Source organism: Dendroctonus ponderosae, unplaced genomic scaffold, assembly GCF_020466585.1.
Source record: "Dendroctonus ponderosae isolate FM_Combo_2020 unplaced genomic scaffold, Dpon_F_20191213v2 Dpon_F_20191213_7, whole genome shotgun sequence".
Classification (NCBI taxonomy): Eukaryota; Metazoa; Arthropoda; class Insecta; order Coleoptera; family Curculionidae; genus Dendroctonus; species Dendroctonus ponderosae.
Window position 1 is genome coordinate 11,026,369 of NW_026018916.1, and position 17,195 is coordinate 11,043,563.

At 33.7% G+C, this 17,195-nt stretch overlaps 1 protein-coding gene across 1 annotated transcript in view; it reads right to left on the bottom strand.

Moving 5' to 3' along the window:
• Positions 1–1,109: 1,109 nt before the first annotated feature.
• Positions 1,110–17,195, bottom strand: part of LOC109543122 (zwei Ig domain protein zig-8) — a 113,960-nt gene continuing 97,874 nt past the window's right edge. The window contains exons 4-5 of the mRNA XM_048668290.1: positions 12,580–12,790; positions 1,110–1,309 (exon numbers count right to left, since the gene is read on the bottom strand). Of these exons, the coding sequence (XP_048524247.1) occupies positions 1,110–1,309; positions 12,580–12,790 (411 nt within the window). The remainder of the gene's footprint in view (positions 1,310–12,579; positions 12,791–17,195) is intronic.

Sequence of the window (17,195 nt, forward strand, 5' to 3'; positions counted from 1 at the left end):
TTATTTTTCACGTCGATTCTCGTAGATTAATGTAAATTTTACCCAAAACAAAAAATGTTTGGTATTTGTGATTTGTTTGTTGAATTTTTCGAGAACTGAGAAGAAGAGAAATAATGTTTTTGCGTTTCCTATTCAATCAAACCGATGTTTTCGTAAAATTTTCCTCGGAGATTCTATGAATTATCTCGGTGTGAAAATATAGCAGATTGTTCGGTTTATAGGCATCAATAATTTCACGAGTTTTAATAAACTTTATGTTAACCGATATTTTCATCCGCAAGATCATGATTTCAATTTGCTCCGCTAACAGAATATCTCTATAAATATTTTCATTCCGGATAACTGGAACGAGGTTCGCTTATCCGTTCGAAAAAGAAATTGAGTTCAAGTTGTTTCAGTAAATGAGAGCGATTTCTTTCGAACAAAAACAATAGAAGATTACCATTACAAATCGAAACGCATCTTCTAGATTTACCAATGTTTATCATAAATATTAATCTCTTGCCAGTTTTTAACGGGCTAGGGTTGGCTCTTCTGCGTTTGGCAAGAAAATGATAAAACATTTTAAACTTGGAATTTTATTGCCGATGTTAAAAGAGGGGAAAAGAAACAAGCAAAATGAAACATCAATGATCGATTAAAAATACAGCACTTTTCAAAAACTTTTTCTTATTCAAAATTTTTTACAGATCTTTTTTTCATACCCATATTTGGTATAATTTCATTGGAGCTGCCTTTATGAGCATGTTTTATACCCATAAAAAGTAGCAAGCCGACCAATAAAGCGAATATCGATGTTTACGTCTATATTTCATGTGAATATCCAACAGATTCGAGTTTTTGTCAGCTTGCGATTTGAATAGTGTTTTTATCAGGCGGGAGCAAAAGTTTTTGCCCCCGATTATCCGACAGCTTTTAAGTAAAAAGTTTTTTACGATGTTCTTGAGCACGAAAAAAAAAACTTGTTGGAGCTAAACATTTCGGCTGGTCTGTTTTTCCAGCATTCTTTTTCGCACGTTGTTTTAAGGTGTGATTTGAATATTGCATGGCAAAGATCGGCTAAAAGCGCCTGATTTGAAGAAATTCTAGCTTATATGAATAATTGGTTGTTAAAGTTTTGCAAGTCCTACCTTTTCGGTAACTAAGCTTATTCCTCCTCTGGGCGAGTCGAAATTAATAACTTGCGAGTTATGTGACCAAGTTATTGATGGGGGTGGCTCGGGGGCATATTGAACTATGCAGGTCAGATTAATTGTTGATTCCATATCTATGTGTAACTCCGGACTGCCGAGAATTTCCGTTATTGGCTCTGAAACAAAAATGTATATATAATAAAACTTGTCTCAACAAGAAAAAATAACTTTGAATAATCCACATTATTAACCGATTTAAAACGAATATTAATTAATATGAATAACTCATGAAACAAATGCTAACAAAAACCTATTACATTTTTGCTGCTGAATTTATCGCTTTCAATTTTGAAAATTATTTCCATTTACTGTTGTTATCTAGATCGATTAAGTCCATTATTTCCAGCATGAAGCCCGCCTCTGTTCCATCTCCTTTTATTCCATCTTATTGGTATGCAGGTCAGTGCACGTGTATAGTCCTGAACGGGATAACGAATCCTGCAAGTGTTGGGTGCTCCATTCTACTGTTCTTAAGGTAGCCGACATTCCAGCAATACTTTGAGATCCCACAGGATAGAGTTTAATGAGTCCGGGACCGTCTGTTCTTCCGACAGGGCTACGTGCAAATATTGTAAATTCGATTCATAATGCGAATAGTTGTGTTCGATCACATCCCGTATCAGAGATTGCTGTTCGATTGAACGACATGACTATTGCAGAACAGATAATACAGTTTAGAGTGGTTTATTTTTCGGTTGTGGATATTTTAACATATTTTTTCATTTTTCTGAGGGCCGCTTGTTTTGCTCAGCACATAAATTAATAAATAAACACAACATAAAAATATTCAATAAAAAAAATTTTGTTTACGACAATTTTAAAGACAACGTTTAAAATGATCTCCAAGGGATTTTTATTCAAATCCAGGAAGTTATGAATGGTGCAGGTTCCCGTTCGTTTGAACGTGCTGTTGAGGTAATTTTTACGATGAAGGTGGATCGTTTATGGCTCTAAGTGCTCTAAGGCAATTATCCAAACTCATAAATTCTAACTACTGGTACTCGGACTAAACCTCAGGGGTATTAGCGGTTGGGTTGGAAATAGGAAACACTTAAGATAAAAACAGGCTTGGAAAACATATGAGCGGCGATGTTTAAACTGGAAGCATCTGCTAAATTTTTAAAACCAAGCAAAATGATAAATTTTCATTAATTATTTAAAACTGTATTTTGGCGGGTCCGCATTGTATTCGAGGTTCACATTATCTTTCATCAGAGTTCAACATGGTCTCAATTGCAAATATGCACTTTGTAAAGTTTCCAAATCAGTGGAAGCTTCTGTTAAGAGACAGTTTTGGTAAAATCGCCGTGAAAACAGCGAGCTCAAATTTATAACTAAGGATTCAGTAAGAAAAACGTATTTAAAATGTGCCTCTATAGACCAATTTGCTCGCCTGGCCAATCCCAATGTTTAGAAGCAATAAAACTTTGAAATAAGAAACAAATGCGGCGTCAGTAGACACCAAGTTAGTTACATAACTTTAAAGGTATCAATGCAGTTTTATAAAAGCAAAAAATGCAAATGCAATTGAACCATTGAATAAGTCATGCATTTTTATACATCATTCACAGAAAAAAAGGACATTCAGAAATAGTGGGAGTAATACAGTCTATATGAATATTAACAAAGGTTTTGCTAATCAACATGCAAATAGGAAAAAATGTTAAACACTTTCAACACCAGTTCAGAATGTTTCTTAATTAGGCGACATCTAACAGGTGCTTGTACGGAGCCTACCATAAGTCGATTTTTATATCACAATTCTTCCGAATATTTACAGTTAGTGAGGTTTGGGCCAATATTGCAGATCAACAAAGCTATTTTTACCCTGTTTTAACATTCAAGGAACATTCAATTTCTTATATTGCAGAAAATCATTGAATTTTCACAACGATCCAAATATAGGGATTGGATTTTTTACATATTTGAGTTTAATTTTTTGCGAGCCAAACATGTTTCACGCAATGAAAAATTATTAATGTGTAACACTTCGATGAATATTCAGATGAAAATACACATGCAATAATCCCTAGCTGCTTTCGAAATAAATGAAAAATAAATGTATTCCCTAGTATTGTCGGGCATTATTTGCTTGGCACAGTTGTTATGGCCAACTCCTATCTAATTTTTTTTATTTTATTTTACCTCGTAGTCGCCTTTAGCGCTGTGCAATTGAGATATCAAATAATATCTATTAATGCAAAATAGAGTAATTTTTAAATAATCACTACCGAATCATCAGATGTTATATTTTTCTCTTCTTTGTTAGTTGAGTTGAAAAAATTGCAAAAGTATAAGAAATGATCCGTTATTATTAAATGGAGAAGTTACCTATCAAACAATAACAATATCTGGAGTTCACTTCGGTTTTTTTTTAAGTAACTGGTCTCACCTTGGAAGGTTGTACTGCTTGCATAAAATATTTTATCTACAGGGTGTTTCCGGAGGACAGGTATATTATATTTTTATCTACATTCTATAACGGAACATGTTTTATTCGGCTAACAATCTTGGACGGAGCAAGAGTAGATCAAATGTTCTTGGTTGTAATTAAATAGGATAATAAATTGTACACTATATTTTAAGTGAGATCTTTTGATTTTTCAAGGTGTCGAGTATTTTACAAAAATTAATCCCTGATTGAAAAATGCGTTGCTCTCGCGAAATAAAAACAGTGAAATTTGTCGGTTCTTTTTCTAATACAGAATACAACCAAGTAGACTCTATTTTATTGCTGTGTATACATATTGTTTATTTACGTTTGACTTAAGAAGTATAACCAAGTTACCGGTGGTAGTTATGAATCAAAGCTTTTCTTGAAACTGTTAGTAGTCAGATGTAATCTAGTAATGTTTTGTTAATTAAGTTTCCTATTTTTTGTTATTTTAAGTAACAGTGCAATTAGTTATGCGGTATCCTCGGTCACGTCCGTCATGCATTAAAATACCAATAACTGTTTTTCATACAAATACATACTCAAAACATTCAAAAATTTTCGACGAAGCGTTATGTTCCAGCCATAGTTCCTTGTACTTATGTTTTAGCTTTAATATCTCATGCCATTTTGAGGTATGCATGTCTTCTACTGAAATACCCTGTGCAATAAAGAAAAAATCGTAGTATTAAAGTGTTTACTATTCAACACATTCGCAAGACTCGGTTGGATTGAGCTCATGGAACGATTACTCGAGAAATAAATAACTTGTTTTATGATGGAATTGGCAACAGCAATCATTGATTCGCGCTATATTTGGCATCGCAAACATGAGCGAATTTTTATAAATATGTTGCCTATATATTCAAGCCTGCGACGAAAATCAATAATATAACTTACTATGCTTGAAATACAAAAATTTATGAATCTCTAATTATTATTAAATTCATTAAAAACGTTGTTGAATCTCATAGAAAATAAGATCATGGCTATCTAAAAATATATCAAAAACATCCAATTTCATGAGCAAAAACAATGATCGGTGGTCTGATGAAACAAAATCAAGTGCAATAAACGGTACACCACATTTTCCAAGTTAAACAACTATAAATTTTCAGATGACTGTTTACTGAAGCGGTACGCAGCTAATTATAAGCCATGTTTTTGAAACTAATTAACTTGATTGGGTAATACTTGGTCGGCAATCAAGTTGACAAGATCTCATCAAAACTCTATCTTGTTGCTGGCGAATACGACACAAAAACCGATGTCTGGTGCAGGCAAAGTCACTTAAACTCTGCATATTGCTCTCCTGTTGTGCATTCCCGACAGGAAGGAGAAGATGTTTAGGAACTTCGCTCATTTGCGTAATACCGCGACCGGTGATAATTGCTTCTCGGAGCTTAAACGAGAATTTGTAATTGGTAAAGGTCCTATATAATATCATAATTAGGTCTTCGGCACAGAGTTGGAACAAGTGTACTAAAACTAAAAGCGCGGTAACTTTCGTTGCCGCTCTCCCTCGCATGGTATGTTAGCTCATTTGAAATAATCTTGCAGCTTTAAATATGTATTTAGTTTTGCCTCGGGAGAGTCGTTACGTGCAATTAGAGCAAGGTAATGTTGAGTTCTGTTTAATGGTATGTCCAGAGTGCTGTACATGCCATTTAAGTCAACGTTGAAGGCAGCAAAGATTTGCATTTAAACAAACATACAAGCGGCGAGTCTAATTAGTGCACATGCTTTTTAGCATATAAATATAATAAATCTTTCCAAATAAACTCATTAAATTTTTGATCAGAACCATTTCGTAGGTTTACATAGCCTTCCACAAAATTCTCATTATTTGCCTATTTTTATGTTTCAGGGGTTTCCAGCCTATTAACTGTTGCCGACTTATTTTTACATATTGTTGAACCGTTTCCATCAAATAAAAGAGTCCTGCTAGTATTAGTAGGCAAGAAATGCCTTGATTTTGGGTTGTGACAATTCACTTTAATTTTTCTTCGGATTATCTATGATTGGCGCCAACCGTTGACGTGGTGTACGCGAGTTACGCTTCTTTTAACCATTCAGAAATGTTTGCGGTGAGCCACTGATCGCGTGCTTGCAAACACTACGATTTTACGTTCAATATTGAAACTTTTTCGTATTTTGAGTTATCATCGTCTGTGACCGTTGATCAGCAATCTGAAAATGAGCTCTGTACGGACATTTTCTAAAAACAATTTTTTCAAAAATATCTTGAGCAGTTGAATTGTGACCTCAATTTGTGACCTGCCGCAGTCAGTTTGCCAAATCTGCCTTTAAAAGATCTTCTCTGTAATAAACATCTTATTGATAATTCATTTATTCATATGCTGCAGAAAGTCATCGACACAAAAAAAACACGAAAATTCAAACTACTCACAAATGGCAAAAACAGCCACAGAAACATTTAAGTCAAATTGTTCCCGCAGTTACTGTAGCGGATTCTAAATTTAGTTTAGATTTCAAGTTCTCAATATTTTGACAAAACATATTTTTTATATAGAATGTTATTTTAGAGGATTTTTCTAATTTTTATTACGGAAACCATAAATATTAGTTGTTGGAACCAAGTTAGTCTTCTTTGTTCACAGAGTCGTTCACGTATCTTGAGTTATTTATATGTTTATTTTTGTTATTTAAATTTTTGTTCTCTAATGATTTGCATTGCATTCCTATTCTTTGTTGCTGGACAATTTTCTTTTAACTTATATTACAGGGTGTCCCGTAATCACATGGTCAAAAGGATAATGTGATATTCTTTGCGTCAAAAGAAGACGATCTGACCTAACTTTTATTAACAAAAAATGTCTGGCTCCTCTGCTATTGACGGTCAAAGTTCTTCAAAAAATTTATCTTTTTTGAAATCTCSGGAGAATGGTACGATGTATATTAGTGAAACTCGCTGTGAATTTGTTCGTATGTAARACTCATATTTTGATGAAACAATCGAGTTCAGCCGTTTTGGACAAGTGGTRAATTCTTGAGTGTCATGGTACAAAAACTACCAGAACTTTTTAGTTGGAGGATGAAATCAACTCATTTTYTTTAGGTTGATGCACTGATCATTTGTTCACAATTTTGTGCTCCTTGTAMAATCTTGTAGCATTCATAGGTTTTGCGTAAAATAAAAYATGTCTGTTTTCTAGTCACTTAGCGATGCTAGACATTKACTGCAATTATGCGCCGCGTAAACGCGTACGCTTTCACGCAAATTGTCTTCGCAAAACCCTAATACTTTGACCATGTCGGTCACTTCTTCAATAGAAAAGGTAATTCACAAAGAATTTGTGAGATTGATTGATAATAATTTTATGACTCGTATCACGATATTTGCAGTTAATGTCTAACATTGTTAAGTGGCAAAGAAACAGAAATTTTTTTTCGCAAAATCTATGAATGCTACAAGATTTTACAAAGAGCACAAAATTGTGAATAAATGATCAGTGCATCAACCTAAAAAAAATGAGTTGATCTCATCCCCCAACTAAAAAGTTCTGGTAGTTTTTGTACCACGACACTCAAGAATTCACCACTTGTCCAAAACGGCTGAACTCGATTGTTTCATCGAAATATGAGTCTTACATAAGAACAAATTCACAGCGAGTTTTACCCTCATTGTCCGGATATTTCAAAAAAATAATGTTTTTGAACAACTGTGACCATCAATAGCAGAGGAGCCAGACATTTTTTGTTAATAAAAGTTAGGGCAGATCGTCTCCTTTTGGTCCAAAGAATATCGCAATACCCTTTTGATTATGAGCTGACGGGACACTCTGTATATTCTACTTTACCTATATATCCCTGTAAAATGTATTTCTCAAAATTCTAAACTAATTGAATTTAACTTTGAGCTTAGTACAGGAGTTGCTGACGGTGATAATATTTTCGCGATAACTTTAATTGAAGGTATGCCAAAAAGGAACTCCAAAAATACCGGTCATTTACTAGCCGAATTATTCGCAAAGTTTCCGAGTAGTTACCGTGGCTTTTGTTCGCTAGAACTTTTGCTCAGAAATACGGAATAAAATTTTGTGATCCACTAACTGGAGGAAGCGGTGAAATTGCCGCTGATGATAAAAACTTTATTCAAGTTTTCCATAGGGTTTCACAAAATTATACAAAACCAGATAAAAACTTCCTTTACATCGCCATTTCAATTAAAATGCGATCTATGCAAATACATTTTATGGCTGCAGATTTGTACAATACAGCAGATACACGATCAGTTCGAACGAATTCTGAAAGCCCATAACCAGGAAGAGAGATGAAGCAATTCAAGAAGCTGACACTAAAAAGATAATCCCGCCAAACGGGGCGGCTAAAGATATCCAGATTTATAAGGGTTTTGCGAGATGAGACACATATGCATAACATCGCTTCTTACGTATTTCTTATGCCACAAGAAGCTGGCCTATAATGGGACGCCCTCAAGCCAAGCGCGAAATTATGCGATACAAAAGAATGAGTATAAGAACCGTGGAATAAGCTGTATGGACTTTTTATGGAAAATATTTTCTAAATAACATATGGAAATGTTTCGCTTTTGTTGGGGCTGTTTCAATAATTGAAAACCTGCTATTTAATAATCTTTTTTCATATTAGGTACGGCTTTATGCTATATGGAAAGTTATGGATTGAATGGGACACAGACGATATAAAATAAGCGTATATCATATTCCTTTCGCTGTAATGAAAAAAGTCAAGTAAGCGACAAAATTGTTTTGCATAAACATATATATGCGTCATTTTTCTGGAGTTGTTTAGGAATAAGAAAGGAGTAACAAATTGCAAATAAAAAGGACTCTTTGTGATGCAAAATTTTATTAAACGCGACAAAAGCCTCCTTCTTCGAACTATTACTCAAATTATTACTCTTCACGATGGTAATCATGTCTTCAGCAATCAGATCTTCACTATCACTTTCTTCATAAACGTGACTTTCTCAAAAAAAAACAATTTTCTTTTGATAAACAACACACTGTAGATTCCACTCGTTTCTTGGATCTTTCTTCTATTTCTCTAAAATATTTTTTTTATACATTGAATTAAGCCTGTTATTCTAAGTGGGATTTTGTACATTCTACAGTATGATTTTGCAATTTAATCCTCACATACTGATCTGGATGTTCCGTACGATTTCCAGGATGGTTTGCTCCAATACAAGCAAATTGAAACTGTCGAAATCATCAAATATAAAATTTAAAAGTCCGTCCATTTTGCAACTAGAAACGTGTACAAACGTGTATTTGCTGCTTTTAATAAAACGAAAATATATATTTTCCAAAAATCTTCAAGAGACGCCACAAAAATCTCCGCAATTTCTGTGTTACGTCCTGTTTAGTTCAGCAAACTCGCAGTGGATCTCAATGCTTTATTTATATCTTATATCGTTTACATTATTCACGCACTGCTGTTTTTCCTCTACCTTCATCTCTTTGCAATGCCAACAGGTCACAGTCTTCTATTTTCATAGCAAGATGATTTTATTATAGATTGAGTTAGTGAGAACCTGCGTACAAAATTAGACGTTCTAAACTCAGAGTGGTTGAAACATTAAGTATAGTTAGCTGCAAGCCGGATCCAGGCAAATAGCCAGTTGAACATTAAACGCCGTTATAATAGTCCTGTTCGGCTTCAGTTATCATTGTATCCACATGTACTCATCCAAATAGCCAAAGCTGCACATTACAAACCCTCCAACTAGCAAAATGAAACGCAGATATTCGTAACGGGCTGACGTTTTACATTTTCTCTCTGTAAGATAACATCAACGTTATAATGACTTGTCCTCAAGCCAAGAAAGGAATAATACGATGCAAAACAGTGAATACACGAACTGTGGAATGCTCCACATGCATCCTTTTTGTAATGCATATTTCGTATGAATAAGGAGCTGCTCGCTGGAACGTCACCGATATGTGGAGAATAATAAGCTACGAGGACAAGAATTTGCAAAAAGTGAAATGGCAATTTCATTTCCAGCATTTCTTGCCTATGCGAGGCAGTTTTGAGAACATGACCATGTGTTTTGCAAGCGCCGAAGACTAATTATAAATTACAACTACCTAAAAAGCTTCTCGACAAACCCATATCTTTGTTGTTTCGACTATGTTTGTCCGACTTACAGATTTATTACGTTTTTTAACATGTTGCTAAAATTTCAAAGTGAAGTGAGATCTGCAATTAATTTGAGTTTTAAACCAACAATATCTCATTTGTATTTCGCACACACCTAAGGAACACATTCGGCATTTTCTAATAACCATCTGTTCAAAACATCCAATTTACATCTTACCACTTCCTTAAGTAACGCTTTCCCATCTAATATTCGCCCACAGTCATCGTTATTATTTATATAAACTTTAGATAGAGCCCAACCACACTCAATTACGCCTTTAATTCCACCAACTTCGAAAATTCCGTATTTTGTTCGAAAATTGTCTTGTGATTTATTATGCAATTTTCGCTGCCCAAACTTTCATAAACTAAGTAGAGAGAAGTTTTGAAATTGAAATAAAGGCCAAACCCTAATTTCATTAGCGGTTGATTTTATTTTTTGTTGCTGTTTTTAATATACGGCGCTGGCTTTGTGCTTAGCTAACATCTAATTATAATGTAGTGGAGAATATTTCCCGTTCTCGTCTAAAGTTTCAGCTTGGAGCGAGGAAATTGAAATTAACATTTTTTTTTGAAAGAGATAAAAAGATGAATGGAAATTAACTGACTGCTGCGCTTCTGACTGACTTCTCACATTCATAGCAGGATTGCAATATTTATAACTTTCATATTAAGACGCAAAAAATATATATTCGCACCTAATTGCCATTAGTACGATTAAGATTCAAGGAACATTTGTTCCATTAACTATTTTATATCAAATTCTTCAAGATAATATATTTCACTATCTGGAGTGGTTGTGAATTGAATGAAGATGGTTTTCATCGTGAATAAAACATTTCTTTCGCCTAATGGAAAAATATTCATGGAAGCTAATTTCCTCAAACTATACCGATGAGAAATTTTAAGTGCTCTCGTGGTTTCAAAGTCTGTTTCCGTCAAAACCGTTTCTTTTCGCCGGATATTTTGATAATAAATGGGTGCAACCGAAAGAAATGTTTCAATTTTTTTGCGAAGCTTTGCAGCTCGAGTAATACTTTATGTCGGAAATTCGGAGAAAATATTTTGCCTTCGAGATTGAATTTTATTATTTTCCATTCCACTGCAGAGATGGAAACTGTCGAGTAGATTCGAATTCTGTGAAATGTTAAAGCCACTTGGTTTTCTCGGTTTAATATCCATTAAGGAACTATGCAGTTTGTGTATTTTAAACTAAGTAAATGGATTCACCCTTTTCGGAAAATACTACTCATTGACTGAAATATTTTGCTCAACAGGATTTAAAGTAATTTTTAGGTTTTATTTTTGGAGTTATTCGTAATTTGTATTCAAACTGCGCTAAGCTCTGCAGAGGACTTGAATGAATCAGCTGAAGTCAATAATTCTTCTATTTGGTATCCAAAGCGTGTGCACAGTTTATGGAAAACGAACAAATTGCTATTAAGTTGGGCACACACTTTCTCCTAAATCAAAAGACAAAGATCCTAAAACCTATTGCGGCTATTTTACAGAATTTTCTACTCTAGATCTGCAAAACCCCTTGACAACACTTGTATATCCGATTAACATAAAATAACATTCGCCTTCAAAACACCAATTTCAAAGTGAAAATGTCGTTTCGAAGACACTAAGTGTTTCGTAAATGCATTCAGCAAGAGTCCATCAGAATTATGCTCGAGCTTAACTTTATTATTAGATTTTCTACCAGTCTGATTCTAAAAGCGCAATTTTAATGGAAGCATCTGCCTAGTAGCAATTCAAGCTGAGCACATTGTTATATCGCTACTTTTGTTTGATGGCTTTGTCTATTAAAATGCGTCATTTTGTGGCGTCATTTCAGCTTTGTAATTAATAAATACTCATATTTTGAATAAGGGATGGAAATTGTGCCAGCAGCAGGGAAAAGTATATTAAATAACTCGCACAAAAACTTTAATACACAAAATCCTTTTTCCTTAAATACACAAAATCAATGTAAATCATTTAAGAAGTTTTATTCAATGTGTGATAATACTAGAGCTGCAGCAACGTTATCTAAAACAAAAATCGGTCAATTCCTAAAACAAAATTTTTAGGGTCTCTAATGGTCGTAACGACTACATAAACATTTATATAACTTATGCTCGTTTAGGTTAACATGTGTTAAAATAGGATTATATTTCTGAAAACACGACACCGAAACCCTACCTCATATTGCAATTCTTGTTTTAATTGCTATTTGTCAGTTTAGAACCAGATTAAACTTAATTTAGGTGGTCTAATTGTGTTGTTATTTCCTCTAATGGATCTAAATTGAGAAAGTTTCCAAAACTACCTCCATACAGCGAATTTGTCAAAGCAGTTAATTATTTACTTGCTCTGGAATAGATTCAGTGCCTGATCCAGACTGATAAAATCTGTTTGTAACTCGTTGCTCTACTTTTTTCTGTATTGTTAACTCGGAAACAAGATTCAATAAATATAGTTTAAATCAATTAAGACCAATAACTAATTGTGGGCTTCGATAATTAATGTAGAAGAAGTTAGTAGCCTAAAATCATTGAGAAAGTGTGTCACGGATATGCGGTCCAATCAAGAATCTTCGACAATTCTATCATAGGTTTTCCTAGTAGAGTTTCTAGTTAAAATCAAAAGGCCCATAACGATTTCATAGTTTTATACGAACATTCTGAACTAGAAGAAAAATAATTTATCAACAGCTCATATTCATGAATAACCCAGCTTCAATTTGGTTAACATATGAGGTACTCCAAAACTCGAATGAAATACTCAAATTAGTCTTGAGTCAAGTACAAATTCACTTACCCACAATAGTTAGATAGACAGGAATTCCAACTGGAGGAGTTGTACTAATTTGGCACTCGTAGATTCCAGAATCCTTCTTTTGCGCATACCGTATCCTCAAAGTCCATTCATCTGTATGTGGGGTATGTTTTGCCTCAAAACGTTGATCAGACGTATAAGTATAGCGACCAACAGTTAAAAGGTGGATATCTCGATGTCTCACCCAAGAAACCTGCAACAAAGGGAAATGGGGATTGTAAAGCTTTGTTTGTTGCTAGCAGCTTAACTAACACTAAGACGTGTAATTTTTGGAGAAGTATTAAAGAACAGCACTAAATTTTTTGCTAGTTTCTATAGAAAGTTACAAAATATCGTCGACAGAAAGGTAGATATAGAGCGGAAAACAATTGGAGTTTCCGTCAGACGCTGAACAAACCTTAGACAAACCTTAGAAAAATAGACAAAAAAATTCTATGGCTATTGCCGTAAAAATATGGTAGGATTATGTGCGTTTACTAATTATATTAGACTTGCCCAGAAGAAACAATTTTAGTTGAATCTAAATTTTACTTTAACAATTAAGCATTTATGGCATCATTCTTAGCAAAAGCCAATTTTCCACAAAGGCAAGAAAAATATATCAAATTATCCCAACGTTGTTTTTTGCAAAGGAAAATCCGAGAATTCACAAAATAAATATTTGGTTTCAACAAGACTGAGTTACGCCGCATAACTTTGCGCTTACCGAATTATTCAATTATCGGTTATCTGAAAAGTAAAGCTTGAAGAAGCCGACCTGTTGACCCCCTCAAGTTGCAAATTATCTCGTTATTAACGAATTCTATTTAATCATACAAATTCATTGTACGTGTTAAGGTTGAATGCGTATGTTTTAAAGTTCTCAACTGAAATTCGGCCAGTTGTTTACTGAAAAGCCTTGAGAAGCTTGAGGGAAATCAATTCGTAACAGAGCTGAATTAAGCATTTTACAAAAACTCGAACAGCAAAAACATGAAATAAATCATAAAATAAATAAAATACATATAAACTACCGACTGATTTGAATTGCTACAAGTGATATCAATAACTGTGTAATTTTAATTCTATTTGATAACGGGACAGTTGCCAAATAGAGTTATTTTCCAAATATATTCATAGAGTTATTGCTTCCGATGCATGCACAAATGAATTTCGAACAAATTGACTTTTATAATCCAATAATGTCTAACTAAATTACATTTGATTATTTTATTCCCGTTTGAGATTCGCAATTAAATAGTGCCAAAATAACACTTTGAACAGCAAAACTTATTTATAGTCGATTTTTTTAATTAACTTTTTATTTACATTCTTTTTTGCATTGTAAAAAAGGTAATAAAAATTCCGGAAACTTTGCTTATCGGTAAATATACAAAAATGCAGCTTTTTGTGACTGAGAATAAGTTGCAAGCATTTCAGCAGATTCAAATAAAAAGACATGATTACTAACAACGATTCCTTTAAAATACTTTCATAACTATGTAAATATTCCCACCTAACGAACAAACTTATTAACGCTAAGAAACCGCAAGCAGTTATTGCTGACTATAAGCCTCAAACCACTTAAGTTTAAATTTGCCAGCAAGCTTTGCAAAGTAAACCTTGTTTTAATAATACATATAGCTTTAACCTTGCGTAGTCCACAACTAAAATAGGCGATTTAGTATGCAGCGTATGTTGTTTTGTTTTAGTTGCTAGAAAATAGGATGGTACTTAGCTTGAAACAATGTTTAATATCGGTCCTATATGTTTCAGCAAAATTTTCTTTATACATACTTGCGTTGCCTTTGTTTGCAGCCGCAAAAAGGATGCGCTTAGTTAACTTGTTGCAGCAGCTTTTGCTTCCTGCAAAGCGAGCTTCAATGTTTAAGCGAAATGCAACAAAATTTAATAACAGTCTTTTAAAAATGGAAATGATAATCGTACATTTATTCGAGTTTTCTTTAAACGTTGTTAGAATTTTTACATATTTAGTTACTATTCAAATTATTTCTGCGCGCTATTGCCACAAGTCCACCAACTCTTGACTTGCTTCTAGTAAGTTATACAACTTTTATTATTAATGCAATATAAATTAAAAAGTAAATACTCGAAGTTGCGACACATATTCGAAGAAATGTTGACTTATTTTTGATTGAACCAAAATCAACTTTATTTCCTCTCGGTTGCCGAATGAAATCTAAAAATTAGCCACGTTGGCTAGAACTTGGCCGCCGGCAAGCAATTAAAAAGTAAATTGAACTTAAAAAAAAAATAAATGCCCAAGCCAAGATAAGTTTTCTGATTTATCCCCCACGTCGCAGCGATAAATTTGGCAAAATTCCACCAGTTGTATCCTTGTCCGGAAAATGTGTCGCTGATTTTGTATATTTAATAAGTGTCAACAAAACTAGTTGAACAGATAATAGATTTTCCTTTATATTAAGCGCTTTGCAACATTATTTGTTTTAACTTGTATGCTTTCAGCTCGCATGAAGAAAATCCTTCTGCACCCTGAGAGCGTTTGCTACAATTAATCTACGTTCCGGTGGAATAAAAACATCAAACGCAATTTGTTTTCTAAAGCCAATTAGCAATAATTTTTAAGAGCTCATTTAACTTATATTTTTCACGCATTCAAACTGCGGAGGACTTTCGATTGAAAGCTCTGCTCTCAAAGTGAACACCTTTGCAAACGGTAACAAGCAGTGTTTTTGCGTGGGTAAATTATTATTTAATCCTATACTTCATCGAAATACGCAAAAACACCTTTTCTAACTGTTTTTATCGAAGAAATTGAGAAACAGCTTTCTATGTCAAATACTTTATAGACTTGCCTATTATATTTGATTTATTGGTAACTTTCAAAAGTTAAAAACTTTAAAATGTTCACCTTCTAATGTTAACGTTCAAGCCAGATTTTACTTCCAATTAAGATGCGTTTTGCTATATAAATCCTGGGGAAGGAAAATGCAGATATTCGTGGCACCTGCAGACGTATTAAAAGGAAATTTAGGTTGGTATTCAGCTTCTCCATTTACATTTTCAGAATTCATATTTTGACCGAAAAGGTGGAATGTAAAGTAGCAGCTACCAACCGAATGTTTATACTTCATTCCCTCGATCCTTTATTGGTGTAAAAGACGTTTTCAACTCGGTTTCCATGCTGGCCTGCTTCCAGCTGATAAAATGGTGAACACGATGGTACTTTTCTGTTGATAAGATTGAAATATCCGGCTTTAAATATATATGAGACTTCCCTAAATAAAATGTGAATTTATGAAAATGAAAAGCGCTTTGCATTTTTAATTGCACACTCAGCAACGATTTTTATTCAAATTTTAGAGTCTAGTAATTCCATTAATTTTCCTAATACCCGTCCTATTCTCTCAAAGATTAAAAAACATGTTTCTATTTCGTTTAATCATTTATCTTCATTATAATGATGAAAACTACGAACATATATAGTTAAATAAACAGAAATAAACAGATAAAACATATTTTTTGAAATATAGAGCACTTTCTTATGTTTAATAGGCGCTAATATCTTTGGAACAATACTAATTAGAACCAGGCTAAATATAAAATCGACATTGATCCGCAGATTAAAAGTTTCAAAGCAAATAAAGCAACAGAATGAAGACGTATACTAATTATTACGTAGGCCAAGGAGCTTAGATAAATATGAACCAACGAAAGTTTACTTTAGACGTTGAGCGGCAAGTTTGAAGTTTATTTACTTTCCTCGAACAGAAACCAGGAGAAATAAAATCCAGTTAAAAGTGGAAAATTATATTGCTCCTGAGGACTACTACGTTTCTTAGTGCGACACTTTAGGGTGAAATTTAGAACCCTTCTTTACACAGCAAATTAAAGCCTACAACTTCCTTGTGGCTTTTAGGTAAATTTCGACGATTCATCCTTAAACATAATTTTCGCGCTGGCTTTTCAAACGAATAGTTACTTCCTGCGTTGAGTTTCCCTTTCAGAGAAAACTTGGCCGTAATCCTTCAATTTTAAATGCTTTTGAGCTGTGTTCAAAATAAGATGTAGCACATTCGTTTTTGATCGGTTATTAGGACCTCTAGTAATATTATAATAATATTTCATTTATGTAATTAGCCCAGAACTTTTACTCGATAAAGGTTATAGGCAGTTACTACTTGGATCGTTGGGAGTAAATACAATTATAAAGACAAGGAAAATCCAATTACCGAGTTTTGCTGATTAAGGGAGTTGTAACGGTTTCGATACAGTTTAACTCTATTCCACATGGGATTGGAATTAATAATAAACCTGTGTACTTTATGTACCAAGCTGGGTGGATCGCCATAGTCTAGGCAGTATTCAAACAAATACGTTAAGATACAATTTTCAGCGAGTATTTTTATATTGATTGATAAGAGTTTGAGAATGTGGGAATTAGAGCAACATTTTAAATGTGTGTATTAGCAGGAGAAGAAAAACAACTTAAATGGAGGTGGAGTGATTTCAATATGAGCCAGATTGCGATCGAAACCGACAATTGGAACGGTTGGCCGATTTTTTAGTTTCTTCAAACAATAAATACCTAGATAAGTTCTATATTGTTGAGGCGGATTCATTTTTTTACAAACTTT